We start from the raw sequence: 15,290 nt of genomic DNA on the forward strand, positions 1-15,290 counted from the left end.
TAGTCAGGATCAAGGGAAAGATGAACAGAACAAAGTACAGAGAGATCCTTGATGAAAACCTGCTCCAGAGCGCTCAGGACCTCAGACTGGGGCGAAGTTTCACCTTCCAACGGGACAACAACCCTAAGCACACAGCCAAGACAACGCAGGAGTGGCTTCGGGACAAGTCTCTGAATATCCTTGAGTGGCCCAGCCAGAGCCCAGACTTGAACCTGATCGAACAGCTATGGAGAGACCAGAAAATAGCTGTGCAGCCACGCTCTCCATCCAGCCTGACTGAGCTTGAGAGGATCTGCAGAGAAGAATGGGAGAAATTCCCCAACTACAGGTATGCCGGACTTGTAGCGTCATACCCAAGAAGACTAGAGGCTGTAATTGCTGCCACAGGTGCTTCAACAAAGTACTGAGTAAAGGGTCTGAATACTTGTAAATGTGATATTTCAGTTTTAAATTTTGAAAATATTCTAAAAAGCTGTTTTTGCTTTGTCATTATGGGGTATTGTGCATAGATTGATGAGGGGAAAAAACTATTTAATCAATTGTAGAATAAGGGTGTAATGTAACAAAATGTGGAAAAAGTCAAGGGGTCTGAATACTTTCTGAATGCACTGTATGTGCAGCAGCAATGTGTGGATGTAATAATTATTTTGCAATAGCTCTTGATCGACACTCACACCCTAACAATGTCCTATGTTGATTGTAAATATAAAAACAAAAAGAAAGTATCACCCAGCTGGAAAAATTGATATACAGAGATAACTTGTGCTGACATATATCGATAATGCTGTCTTTGTTCAATTGAATGAGTCACCTCAAACTCTAAAAAGACTTGTGCTGTTGTGTGTGTGTGTTTTAGGTGTTTTCTGTGCAGATTGGACAGCCTTGGTGCCTCAGAGTATAGAGGCTCTGAGAGGATCATGTGTGCGCATTCCCTGCTCATTTACACTTGGTTCCTTGCAGTTAAAAGACTATAATCCCTGCCTAAATTCTCACTCATGTAACGCAATTTGGATGAGAGGTGGAAAAGATAAGACAAACACAGCAGACTCCAGTCCATCTGGGAACTTGAACCAGAAAGACTGTACTACAATCCTGGACAACATGCCTACTGGTGACACATATTACTTCAGACTAGAATGTGGTGATTGTGTCAAGTGGAATTTTGGCACACCTGTTCAAATCAATATCGCAGGTAGGACACATAGCGATCCATTACAGCTGAATGATCGACCACACATGATTCTATAGTCTAACTTGACAAAACTACATGAAATTGTATTGAACGTATTTGTAATTATAGACTTTGTTTTCATATCCAATTGATTGATTATCACTGATATAGTGGGTGTGTTTGTTCCTGTCTTACTACTCTAGACACTCCCCCCACACCCACTTTAACCCCAGCTACAGTGGAGGTGAGGGAGGGGACCTCAGTGAGTTTGATTTGCTCTGCTGCAGCCCCATGTCCATCTCTCCCCCCAACTCTGACATGGATCCCCAGACTGGGTCAAAGTGAGGAGGGACTACGGGAGAATCAGGATAAAACTAAAGTCACGACCTCTACTCTGACCTTCACTGCTTCATACCTCCATCATGAACAGAATATATCCTGCACTGCTCTCTACAAACAACAAGATGGCAAGAATGTCAAATCACCTGAAACTAGTCTGACCGTTACTGTTCTATGTAAGATCATTTTGACTTTTTTCCACCTCATATTAGCATTAGTTGGTTGGTTTTATTTCAGTCAAACATTATTAACATTGTGTGCTCTTTCTCCAAGTTTCTCCCAAGAACACCTCAGTGTCAGTCAGTCCCTCTGGTCCAGTGGTAGAGGGCAGCTCCATGACTCTGAACTGCAGCAGCAATGCCAACCCTGCAGTGACCTACACCTGGTACAGAGTCAATGGAGTTCAGGTGACAACGGTGGGGTCTAGCAGAATGCTAACTATCCAGGTGTCTGCAGACAACAGTCAGTTCTACTGTGAGGCCAGAAATGACCATGGAAGCGAGAAATCATCTGTCATTCAACTAGATTTGCCATGTAAGTACTTGCACTATCTCGATGCAGTCAGTAGCAATGGGTGTAATGGTGGCACCACTAAATTCACTTGTTTCAAATATTGTCCCTGTTTTTACAGATCCTCCCATGTACACCTCAGTATCAGTCCGTCCCTCTGGTCCAGTGGTAGAGGGCAGCTCTGTGACTCTGACTTGCAGCAGCAATGCCAACCCAGCAGTGAATAACTACACCTGGTACAGAGTCAATGGAGATCAGGTGATATCAATAGGACATGGAGAGAAACATCAGACCCAGGTGTTCACAGATCAAAGAAAGTTCTACTGTGAGGCCAGAAATGTCCATGGAACCCAGAACTCATCAGTCTTTGAACTGGATGTAATGTGTAAGTATACAATTAAATACTATGGCTGGCGCGAGTATTCGAGAACTCAAGTACTCGATTCAAGGATTGTATTTGTTTACTAATAATCAAGTACTCTAAATGTACAAATGCAACTATTTAGCTGGTTAAATTTATAAGGACTGACATTTCTAACTCTAAGATGTGTTTGTTGTTTACAGACAACAGTATGTCAAGTGCAGTGAAAATATGTTCAGTTTTGTTTTCAGTTGTGTATCAGAATAACCAGTACAGCAGCACAACCAGTAAAACTGATAGCATATCGCAAACTTTTTGCCTTCAGACCCTTTTCACGCTAACATGCTAACATTTTTATGAGAGTACTCGAACACTGATATTTTTTCAAATGCCCATCCATATTAAATACAAGTATTGAACATTTCTTTGCACTCACTTTGTATACAGTGGGGGAAAAAAGTATTTAGTCAGCCACCAATTGTGCAAGTTCTCCCACTTAAAAAGATGAGAGAGGCCTGTAATTTTCATCATAGGTACACGTCAACTATGACAGACAAATTGAGAAAAAAAAATCCAGAAAATCACATTGTAGGATTTTTTATGAATTTATTTGCAAATTATGGTGGAAAATAAGTATTTGGTCACCTACAAACAAGCAAGATTTCTGGCTCTCACAGACCTGTAACTTCTTCTTTAAGAGGCTCCTCTGTCCTCCACTCGTTACCTGTATTAATGGCACCTGTTTGAACTTGTTATCAGTATAAAAGACACCTGTCCACAACCTCAAACAGTCACACTCCAAACTCCACTATGGCCAAGACCAAAGAGCTGTCAAAGGACAACAGAAACAAAATTGTAGACCTGCACCAGGCTGGGAAGACTGAATCTGCAATAGGTAAGCAGCTTGGTTTGAAGAAATCAACTGTGGGAGCAATTATTAGGAAATGGAAGACATACAAGACCACTGATAATCTCCCTCGATCTGGGGCTCCACGCAAGATCTCACCCTGTGGGGTCAGAATGATCACAAGAACGGTGAGCAAAAATCCCAGAACCACACGGGGGGACCTAGTGAATGACCTGCAGAGAGCTGGGACCAAAGTAACAAAGCCTACCATCAGTAACACACTCCGCAGCCAGGGACTCAAATCCTGCAGTGCCAGACGTGTCCCCCTGCTTAAGCCAGTACATGTCCAGGCCCGTCTGAAGTTTGCTAGAGTGCATTTGGATGATCCAGAAGAGGATTGGGAGAATGTCATATGGTCAGATGAAACCAAAATATAACTTTTTGGTAAAAACTCAACTCGTCGTGTTTGGAGGACAAAGAATGCTGAGTTGCATCCAAAGAACACCATACCTACTGTGAAGCATGGGGGTGGAAACATCATGCTTTGGGGCTGTTTTTCTGCAAAGGGACCAGGACGACTGATCCGTGTAAAGGAAAGAATGAATGGGGCCATGTATCGTGAGATTTTGAGTGAAAACCTCCTTCCATCAGCAAGGGCATTGAAGATGAAACGTGGCTGGGTCTTTCAGCATGACAATGATCCCAAACACACCGCCCGGGCAACGAAGGAGTGGCTTCGTAAGAAGCATTTCAAGGTCCTGGAGTGGCCTAGCCAGTCTCCAGATCTCAACCCCATAGAAAATCTTTGGAGGGAGTTGAAAGTCTGTGTTGCCCAGCGACAGCCCCAAACCATCACTGCTCTAGAGGAGATCTGCATGGAGGAATGGGCCAAAATACCAGCAACAGTGTGTGAAAACCTTGTGAAGACTTACAGAAAACGTTTGACCTGTGTCATTGCCAACAACGGGTATATAACAAAGTATTGAGAAACTTTTGTTATTGACCAAATACTTATTTTCCACCATAATTTGCAAATAAATTCATTAAAAATCCTACAATGTGATTTTCTGGAGAAAATAAATCTCTTTTTGTCTGTCATAGTTGACGGGTATCTATGATGAAAATTACAGGCCTCTCTCATCTTTTTAAGTGGGAGAACTTGCACAATTGGTGGCTGACTAAATACTTTTTTCCCCCACTGTATATATTTTTCTTCTTTAGACTCCCCAAAGAACACCTCAGTGTCAGTCAGTCCCTCTGGTCCAGCGATAGAGGGCAGGTCTGTGACTCTGACCTGCAGCAGCAATGCCAACCCAGCAGTGAAGACCTACACCTGGTACACAATCAAGGGAGGTCGGGGGACTCCAGTGAAGGCAATGCCAGAGCTAACTGTCCAAGTGTTGGCAGATAACAACAAGTTCTACTGTGAGGCCAAAAATGACCATGGAACCCAGAAATCATCAACCTTTCAACTAGATATGATGTGTAAGTACACAATAAAATAAATGTGTATAATATTTTTGCGCTATACACACAAAAATAATTGTTCTATATAGTGCCAAATAAGGGTTATTTGGCTTGTAACCATAGCGGATCCCTTTTTGATGCTATATATAAAACAAAAATGTAAGCTTCTATAAATGACAATTTCCTGAGGTTCTATAAATAGCCATTAATAAAAGGTTCTGAAGAGCACCAAAAAATGTGTTCTGCTATGGTTAGAACCCTTTTTTCATGTTTTTTTTTATATAGAACCTTTATGGAGAATAGTTCTATAAAGAAACTTCCTCGGTCTCAAAGGTTCTTTGTAGATATTTTTGAAGAACCATACAGGGTTTATTATTTTGGTTAGCCATATTATATTGTTAAAGGTTCAATGCAGACATTTGTATCTAAATATCAAATAATTTCTGGGTAACAATTAAGTACCTAACTGGGATTGTTTTAAATTAAAATGGTCAAAAAGAAACAAAAATAGCTTCTTAGCAGAACAATTTCTGGGAGGGGGGTACAACTCAATATTAAGAAGGTATTCCTAATGTTTGATTTACTCAGTGTAAATTAAACACAGGAAAACCTCATTTTTGACTGCACCGGGCCTTTATAATTCCTTAGGCGTTACAATTGCGTTAATTGACAAGTTGAATCAGGTGTCACAGCTTTGGAACAGCTGGGGGGTTCCTGAGGAGAAATTTGTTCTCAGTTGACACAAGGCCATACAGGAGTATTTCACAAGACACTGTGACTGACCATAGTAATGTTTAAAATATTATAGCATAATACAAATTATAAGATATACTGGAATGACACTCTCACTCATGGTTGCACAAGAAGAGCTGTGAGCAAACCACACCCCAAAATATTATAATGAGCCACTCCCTTTACATTTTAATTATCACTAAAAGAGGAAAGAACCCTTTTCTGAAATGCAAAGAATCAATGAAGCGCTCAAAGGGTGCTTTGAGTCATTATGGTTCTACATTTAACCATCACCCTTCCCAAAGATCCCTGAAGGAACCCCACACTCTAAAAATAAAAGGTTTCTGGAGTATCCTTTAGGGGTTCTTGAAATTGAAACAGTGGGGGAACCCCTATAAGCTCTTCGAAGAACCCTTTAAAAGGGTTCTTCAAAGAACCCCTTTTAATGGATCCTTGAATAACCTTTTGAATAACCTTTTGGGGTTCATTTTTGAACTACCCCCCCCCCCCCCTCCCCTATTATTATTATTATCAACAAAGCATAACAATAACACAGTATTTTAGTTCTCAGTGTTTATTATGATTTTAGTGGCAAAGCAGAATTTTAAAAATCTAAATATGTGGTAAACTCCCAGCAGAGCCCCAAGTCCAATATCCTCTAGCATGTTGATGTTAATGTGTTGATGTTCTCCATATCCACAACCAGAATGATTTTGCAGTGCATGGTGATCGAACAGGTTTCCTGTTATATTCATCAGAGGTGTAGGGAGGGTGAAGTCTGTGAATCCCCAAAATAGGAATTATACAGATGATTAACAAAACATACACACGACAGAATTCATACCTTGGATTTTGTGGTGAAGGTGAATGGAAAAACTGTTTTGATAACGGTTTTCATTCACATACCTTGTCCATAATGTAGAGGCCTATGGGATATTCATTGAAGAGGTAAGGGAGGAGGATGGTAAATGTGATCAACATAACATACCAATACCAATTGACGTACCTTTGCATGCCTCCTCGTCTGTATTCCTGCAGACACAGACACAAAAGTGAGTAGTTCAGTCATCTGCACCCAGTACAGATAGCCTTCAACATATTCTTATAGCATACATATTCTTACCTCTTTGTTGATTTATATCCATTGAATTGTATCCATTTTCTGTTTTAGAAAGATTTGCACAAATATGAAAAGATAGATGGTATCATCATAAAACAATAAAACAATATACATTTAGGTCATACAAGGGACAAACCTTACCTTTAATTGTGAAGAGCTTTACATTTTTCAGTTAAGTGCCTGCACCTGCTGTCTTTCAAATTCTAATCCAAATGTTTCAGTTGGGCAGTTAGGTTCCTGCAAGAACCCCCACCAACTAATGAGGTTCCTCGATGAACCCCACCTCCTATGGGGTTCTTGAAAGAACCTTTTGGGGGCAATTTTCAGTGCCAGGAACCCTAAGGTTCTTTGAAGAACTTTGAGGATCTTAGAAGAACCCTTGTTGAACCCCTCATTTTTAGAGTGTATTTTCTAAGTGTGTAGCCAGTATCATAACACACACTATGTTTAAATTTTTCATACAGTATCTGTTGTTTCTTTACCCCAGACCCACCCAAAAACACCTCAGTGTCAGTCAGTCCCTCTGATTCAGTGGTAGAGGGCAACTCTGTGACTCTGACCTGCAGCAGCAATGCCAACCCAGCAGTGAGGAACTACACCTGGTACAGAGTCAATGGCGATCAGGTGACATCAATAGGACATGGAGAGAAACATCAGACCCAGGTGTACACAGATCAAAGAAAGTTTTACTGTGGTGCCACAAATGACCATGGCACTAAGAACTCATCAGTCTTTCAACTGGATGTAATGTGTAAGTGGTCCTCTGTAGCTCAATTGGTAGAGCATGGCGCTTGTAACGCCAGGGTAGTGGGTTCGATCCCCGGGACCACCCATACGTAGAAATGTATGCACACATGACTGTAAGTCGCTTTTGATAAAAGCGTCTGCTAAATGATTTATTATTATTATTAAGTATAAATCTGGAACTATCGTTTCTGCTCAATTTCAGTTGTGAGGATAGCACCCAGTTTGTATACTTTTTGTTAACAGCCTTTTTACTGTTTTTACACCTGTCTCTTTAGATCCTCCCAAGAACACCTCTGTGTCAGTCAGTCCCTCTGGTTCAGTGATAGAGGGCAGCAATATGACTCTGACATGCAGCAGCAATGCCAACCCAGCAGTGAAGAACTACACCTGGTACAGAGTCAATGGAGGCCAAGTGACACGAATCGCTAATGAAAAAGAGTTAAACACGAAAGCATCTATAGACAACCGCCAGTTCTACTGTGAGGCCAGAAATGACCATGGGACCAAGAACTCATCACTCATTCTACAGAATGTGCTATGTAAGTACAAAATTCCAAACATACTGTAACTTCAAGTAATGACTTATTAAACATAAAAAAACAGGTATAACATTTCAATTGCATGATTGTTTTGTTTTCAGACCCACCAAAAAACACCTCAGTGTCAGTCAGTCCCTCTAGTTCAGTGGTAGAGGGCAGCTCTGTGACTCTGACCTGCAGCAGCAATGCCAACCCACCAGTGGAGAGCTACACCTGGTACAGAGTAGATCGAGAACAGGTCACAGAAGTGGGGTCTAGCAGAATGCTAACTATCAAGGTACCAGTAGACAACAGCCAGTTCTATTGTGAGACCAGAAATCATCTTGGATCCCAGAACTCATCTGTCACTCAACTAGATGGGATGTGTAAGTGCAAAATAAAAACAAATGTACACAATATTTTAGCACTATGGCTAGTGTCATAACACACACTAAATTACCTGTTTCCATACAATATGCTTCTTCACTTCTTCAGATCCTCCCAAGAACACCTCATTGTCGGTCCGTCCCTCTGGTTCAGTTGCAGAGGGCAGCTCTGTGACTCTGACCTGCAGCAGCAATGCCAACCCAGCAGTGAAGACCTACACCTGGTATAGAGTCAATGGGAGTGAGGGAGTCATTGTACGATCTGGACAGAGCTTCACCTTCAATAAGATTGCTATCAATGATAGTGGGCGGTACTATTGCGAAGCAGAGAATAAGCATGGGGTGGACAACTCAACAACTACTAACATAGATGTGACATGTAAGTTGTTACACTTTTACACCCTGTGAACATACTTTAAAGGGGCAGTGTAGTCAAAAACATGATTTGTAAAAAAATTAAAAAATCTGATTATTCTGACCAATGACCAGTCATCTTTTATTTGCATATGTATCCTCCTACTTTTCAGTGGTAAGCGGGGTAGGCTCTAGAGTCTAGACCAGGGGTTCCCAAACTTTTTCACTCAGGCCCCCTCCCAACATTAGGGAACGTCCCCCGCCCGCGCCCACGCGCCACATCTATTTCTATGGGCACAAGCACTGTTTATGGCACAAACTATTCACACCCCTCTTGTTGATGGAGAGAACATTTTGCAGGTTTAAAGCTTATTTCCTGCGATTCTACACATTTTGTCATGGGGTGCAGAGAACAATTTGCAGTTTTAAAGCAAAGTTTCTTGCAATTCTATACATTTTGCCACATCTAATGTGTATTCATGTGATATTTGAGCGTCACAAACATTAAAACAAAATCTATGGGCTAAAAAACCTAGCAAAAAAAATGTTAGCTGACATGGGCTAGTTGATTTAGACATTTCTGACAAGTTATAAATAGCTCTCTAAGGTATGAAATGACTGACATGACAAGAGGAAAACTGATGGTTCACTACCCAATTTCAAAATTGCACCTTGTGCATTCTACTATTACAACGTTGAAAGCCGACTGAGTTCCTTTCAATGCATTCACTCACTTATTAAACATTATACAACGGGTGGGTCTAATCCTGAATGCTGATTGGTTAAAACCGCATTCCAGCCGTTGTCTATTTCTCAATTTACACCTGCTAAATCTATTACATTAAAATGCCTATTTCCTCTGTTCCATCTGACTGCGCAATCCACTGTCTCATCAGGCCAGCCAGGCACTTCATGAACTTGATCTCCACTATAAAAAGCATCTACACATTATCTCACATTTCTTTTAGACTAACATTTAGTTTTCAACAGCGGAGATTTGTATAAACCTTGCTGTCTGTCTCTCCGACATTTGCAACATTGTTTCAATATTCAAATTCGATCTCCAGATGTCCCATAATAATGAACGTGTCGGGAGTCGGGATGAAACAGACAGGCAGGCCGCTTTTCTCAGACAGTTGAAATCATGAATCTGCATCATTTTTATGGATATATACAAAGAACGATCAAGAGAAAACAGGTAAAACGAAACGAAGTGTTAGAAATTGTGTAATTCAAATCTGGTATTGGAATAAGAATCAAGAGATCTTCAATCCAAGCTAAATTTATTATATGCAAAATGTATGTATGATAAGTATGAAGGTTCGTATATACGGGTCCACTGAAATACCACGCAGGGCACTCAGAGAACTAATCCATTGTTACAGGTTCTTCTTCAAATACTCTGACAGAGATAGTTCCCACTCTCTGCTGGCCAATCAGAGTAGAGACTGAGCGTGGTTTAGACTTACTCAGCCAATCCGTTGGCGCACAGGCTAGTCCCAGCCTCTTGGCGCTCCACCTGTTGCACACTGTTGCCAGGCATAAGTTTTTATCATAACAACCTGTGGAGTCAGCACTCAAAAGACTGTACGTTCCTACGTCCAAGGACGGTTCACAGACAACGGTTCACAGACAACAAAGAGGCAGTGTTCGTATCTGTAAGAAATACAAGTCTTATCTGTCCTTCCCCCTAACGTTCCTTACATGAATCACAGCCTGTTATGTGAAACAATTTATATCAGTATAGTACAAACCTATGCTTATCATTAATGCATTCCTTCTAAGCCATTCATCACACACAGATCCAATCATTAGAAAATAGAACCCCACAGAAGTGCAGCTAGTTTGCTGTCTTTCCAGCTTCAGTTTGAAATGATTGTGTTAGCTGTGTTGTTGGATAGCTCCTCTGAACAAGTGTCTTGACGAGAGAGCACATTTTCTATGCCAGGCGAAATCGCGCCTCATTAGCTCATTGTTATGGATGTATCCAAATAAATGTCACTAGAAAACAGCTTAAACAAATGCAAATGCGGCTACTTTGCTGTTATTCTGGCTGCACTGTTTGACGTGACTGTATGTTAGCCATAATTGGCTAGCTAGCAAGCAAGGGATAAGAACGTTGCCAGCTAATATGGCAATTGAACATTTAGAACGAACGACTGCGTTGCATCCATAGATACAGAACAAAAAGACTGAACGACTGGGTCGCGTCTCTGGTAACCGAAACCTATAGAACGATTGACCAACCGGCTTGGGTAGCAACCCTAGATTTGTGTCGGTACTATATCTTGTGGAAGGATGAAATAGTATGAATAAATCCATCAAAATAACGTTTTTATTTAAAATATGTCAATCATTATTTGAATATGTTGTAACCTGTTGTATAAAAGTGATAATGCCCTCGAAGCCAGTGTTTGGAGGATATATTGACACAGTTTGCTGAACACCATGCCAATATATCCTCCAAACATCGGCTTCTCGGGCATTATCACTTAATCAAACAAAAGGTATAACATTTAATTGCATAATTTGCTTTGTTTTTCAGATCCACCAAAAAACACCTCAGTGTCAGTTAGTCCCTCTGGTTCAGTGGTAGAGGGCAGCTCTGTGACTCTGACCTGCAGCAGCAATGCCAACCCACCAGTGGAGAGCTACACCTGGTACAGAGTAGATCGAGAACAGGTCACAGAAGTGGGGTCTAGCAGAATGCTAACTATCAAGGTACCAGTAGACAACAGCCAGTTCCATTGTGAGACCAGAAATCATCTTGGATCCCAGAACTCATCTGTCACTCAACTAGATGGGATGTGTAAGTGCAAAATAAAAACAAATGTACACAATATATTAGCACTATGGCTAGTGTCATAACACACTCTAAATTACCTGTTTCCATACAATATGCTTCTTCACTTCTTCAGATCCTCCCAAGAACACCTCATTGTCGGTCCGTCCCTCTGGTTCAGTGGTAGAGGGAATCTCTGTGACTCTGAGCTGCAGCAGCAATGCCAACCCAGCAGTGAAGACCTACACCTGGTATAGAGTCAATGGGAGTGAGAGAGTCATTGTACGATCTGGACAGAGCTTCACCTTCAATAAGATTGCTATCAATGATAGTGGGCGGTACTATTGCGAAGCAGAGAATAAGCATGGGGTGGACAACTCAACAACTACTAACATAGATGTGACATGTAAGTTGTTACACTTCCACATCCTGTGAACATACTTTAAAGGGGCAGTGCAGTCAAAAACGTGATTTGTAAAAAAATATATATGATATTTCCACACACTGGGGTCAAAATAACACTCACAAATTGTGAAAATGATACCCTTTCAGCCTGTTCAGGTGGGATGGAGTTTTTGGCCCCCAGCATGACATCACACTCTGATCTGATTATTCTCACCAATGACCAGTCATCTTTTATTTGCTTATGTATTTGCTTATTTGCCTAAGATCACCATGTGCAATGCCAAGCGTCGGCTGGAGTGGTGTAAAGCTCGCCGCCATTGGACTCTGGAGCAGTGGAAACGCGTTCTCTGGAGTGATGAATCACGCTTCACCATCTGGCAGTCCGACGGACAAATCTGGGTTTGGCGGATGCCAGGAGAACACTACCTGCCCAAATGCATAGTGCCAACTGTAAAGTTTGGTGGAGGTGGAATAATGGTCTGGGGCAGTTGTTCATGGTTTGGGCTAGGCCCCTTAGTTCCAGTGAAGGGAAATCTTAACGCTACAGCAAACAATGACATTCTAGACGATTCTGTGTTTCCAGCTTTATGGAAACAGTTTGGGGAAGGCCCTTTCGTCTTTCATCATGACAATGCCCCGTGCACAAAGCGAGGTCCATACAGAAATGGTTTGTCGAGATTGGTGTGTAAGAACTTCACTGGCCTGCACAGAGCCCTGACCTCAACCCCATCGAACACCTTTGGGATGAATTGGAATGCCGACTGCGAGCCAGGCCTAATCGCCCAACATCAGTGCCCGACCTCACTAATGCTCTTGTGGCTGAATGAAAGGAAGTCCCCGCAACAATGTTCCAACATCTAGTGGAAAGCCTTCCCAGAAGAGTGGAGACTGTTATAGCAGCAAAGGGGGGACCAACGCCATATTAATGCCCATGATTTTGGAATGAGATGTTCGACGAGCAGGTGTCCACTTGATTAAACTATTTGCTGGTTCAAGTGGGGACACTTCAGGCTGAGGAGTATGTTTCACACATCCCAATGTGTTAAATTCACCCCTCAATCTTACTCAACAGCGACCCCAGCTTTGAGCTGAGCTCAACTGTAGATCTGAGTCACTAGGCACCCCTGTAAAGGACGTCACACTGCTTGCTTAGCGAGTACCGCTTCCACCTGATTCGGCTCACACCGTGCCTGATCTCAAAACAGTTTTCTGTTCCCAAAACTAGAATCTGTTATGAACAGAGTGCACATAGTTTTATAGACTTGACCCTTTGTCAAAGTTTTTAAAAGTTGTGTTGTTTACAAGGAGTGCAATGGCAAATAAAGTTATTGCACACGCACACTTCACAGCGAAGGCGTTCCCTAACGGAAATATGCAAATACATGCTAGAATGCGCCAATAGGCTCTCGCTAGCTCTTGCTTGGCTCTGCCCTCCTCCTTGCTCGTTCTACCCACTATGCTTAATTTTCTCCCATGGAAAACGACACAGATGAACTATGTCGGGTTGGTTATAAATATCTTTGACTTAACTGTCTTCATCCTCTGTTTTCTATAGTTGCTCCAAAGATCCTGCCCTCCTCTCGCTGCATCAGAACTGCAGATAAGATCAACTGTTCCTGTGAGAGTCATGGGAACCCCTCTCCCAAAGTGGAGTGGCGATTGGCTGGGCAGCCTGTCAATCACGTAAGAAACTCTGTCATCAGGGAGCCAATGGGCAGCACAGGCCTGAGAAGCTCCCTCATCATCCACCAATCACAGGAGGAGGACACACCCACTCTGGTCTGCCTCAGCACCAACTCTGTAGGATCTTCCAGCCTCCAGTTCTGTACTCAATGCCTGGGGAATCACCAGGGGCTGGGCATAAGCTCTGAAGTTCATGAGGGTAAGCGCTTTATGTTATCAATTGCCATACAGACACATTGTGCAGCATTTGGTGTTTTTCTGCAGTCAAAGCGATTTGGATCTGGTCAAAAACTATTTGTACAGTGTAGGTACTTTGAAATACACAAACCAGTCATTATCATTCATAAGGGGTTTGGACACTATAATTGACTACAATGATGATCTTGATAACCTTGATAAAAACTTTTCTAAGTCTATTGATTAAAGATTTTTCTGTTCCCCTCTAGGTCAAGTTTCCTTGCCAATCTTCATCACTGCAATATTTGTTTCAGCATTAATGACAGCACTGATATGTGCTTTACTGTTTCTCCTAAGGTAAGGTCATCACTCTTTTAAAATGTTCTGGAAATACTGCACGCATTTGTGTCTTTATACTTTTTGTGCTTTACATGAACTTAGTTCCTGATTCTGAAGTGTACACTAATTTGTAGATATTTGATTTGACCAGTTTGTTGTATGATGATTTCACAGGGTTTGGGAGCCTTATTTTACGGTACTCAGAGGTCATGAAAAATATGACGACAGTGATGGGGTGATGAACCTAGTTCCAACCAGTGGTGAGGGGACACAGGTAAGCATCATCAGATTTATCCTATAAATAGTTTGATAATGAAATCACCACAAAAGAAAATCTGTTAAATGTCTATACATTTATGTTATTGCAGGATCCTCCTGTGCCAGAAGAAGACATCTACACCAACAGCATGATACCGAGTCAGGCCAGGAGACAGGGATGCGAACAAGACCTAGAGGCCCACAAACCGGGTTCCAAAACACTGCCTTCCTCCAAAGCCATCTCTGAGACCGACCGAACCGGCCTGCTCAGTCCTATCGCTGACACTGCTACAGATCCAGGAGAAGGCACTGCAAAGAAGGAGGGGGGTGACGTGTTTTATTCCAGTGTGATTTGGAAGAAGAAGAAGTGGATGAAGAAGAAGAATGTGGGGTCCGTGGATGGGGAGGGGGGAAGGGAGGCGTCTAGCGGTTCCTACCTGGAGGAAGAGAGGTGTGTGCTGGGAAATGTAGGCAGACGCAGAATAAGTAAGGCACTGGAGATGGAGAACCTACAGTTTCTCTAGTTTTTCATGAATTTATTGTAGGCCTATTGTACTTTCACAAATACATATTGCTCTTAATGAAAGTATTACGCTGTTTTTTTTTTTTACCACAAAACAAATAAAACATTAAATGTCCACCTTATTGTTATTTATTGAAGCCTTTGTAATTGTTCATAGCATTATGATGACCTACGTTCTGTATAACTTTTAATGTTTTCAAGGTATTTAAAACTCTTAAACTCACTCTAATATCATTGAATGCACCAATAGTATTAACAAAAACTAAAAAACGAAGGTGCGTTTGAAAGCTAACATTAGAACAATCTCTTGGCCAATCGGAAAGTAGACTTTGACAGATTCAGTGAGTTTCCTGTTTGAAAAGAACAAAGGGGGGATGATGTAGTGGGTTTCGCTTTGTGACAGAAAACAGAGAGAATGCTCACCACCTCTTCTGAAGGTAAGGCATGTTAATCTCTTGTTTTATGGGGGATTTGTGACAACATTTCAATGACAGTGATAGCTTGCACAAAACATTTCGGCAAATGTAAATATCATGGTATGTCTGTACACTCTTAGAAAAAAGGGTTCCAA

At 41.7% G+C, this 15,290-nt stretch overlaps 1 protein-coding gene across 1 annotated transcript; it reads left to right on the top strand.

The window, feature by feature from the left end:
* Nucleotides 1-12,806: 12,806 nt before the first annotated feature.
* LOC311139159 (uncharacterized protein) lies at nt 12,807-14,834 on the top strand. The gene is made up of 4 exons (XM_084174050.1): nt 12,807-13,621; nt 13,869-13,956; nt 14,113-14,212; nt 14,307-14,834. Exons 1-4 carry the CDS (start codon nt 13,450-13,452, stop codon nt 14,718-14,720), a joined length of 774 nt encoding a protein of 257 aa, XP_084030176.1. The 5' UTR covers nt 12,807-13,449; the 3' UTR covers nt 14,721-14,834.
* Nucleotides 14,835-15,290: the final 456 nt, after the last annotated feature.

The sequence above is a fragment of the Coregonus lavaretus genome (assembly GCF_964263955.1).
Source record: "Coregonus lavaretus genome assembly, chromosome: 13".
NCBI classification, from domain to species: Eukaryota; Metazoa; Chordata; class Actinopteri; order Salmoniformes; family Salmonidae; genus Coregonus; species Coregonus lavaretus.

What these genes read in the sequence shown, in the direction of transcription:
- LOC311139159 (XM_084174050.1), top strand. Translation starts at nt 13,450, where the DNA reads ATGGGCAGCACAGGCCTGAGAAGCTCCCTCATCATCCACCAATCACAG. An exon ending in AAGCTCTGAAGTTCATGAGG is followed by an intron (nt 13,622 to 13,868) that starts GTAAGCGCTTTA and finishes GTTCCCCTCTAG; the next exon opens with GTCAAGTTTCCTTGCCAATC. An exon ending in GCTTTACTGTTTCTCCTAAG is followed by an intron (nt 13,957 to 14,112) that starts GTAAGGTCATCA and finishes ATGATTTCACAG; the next exon opens with GGTTTGGGAGCCTTATTTTA.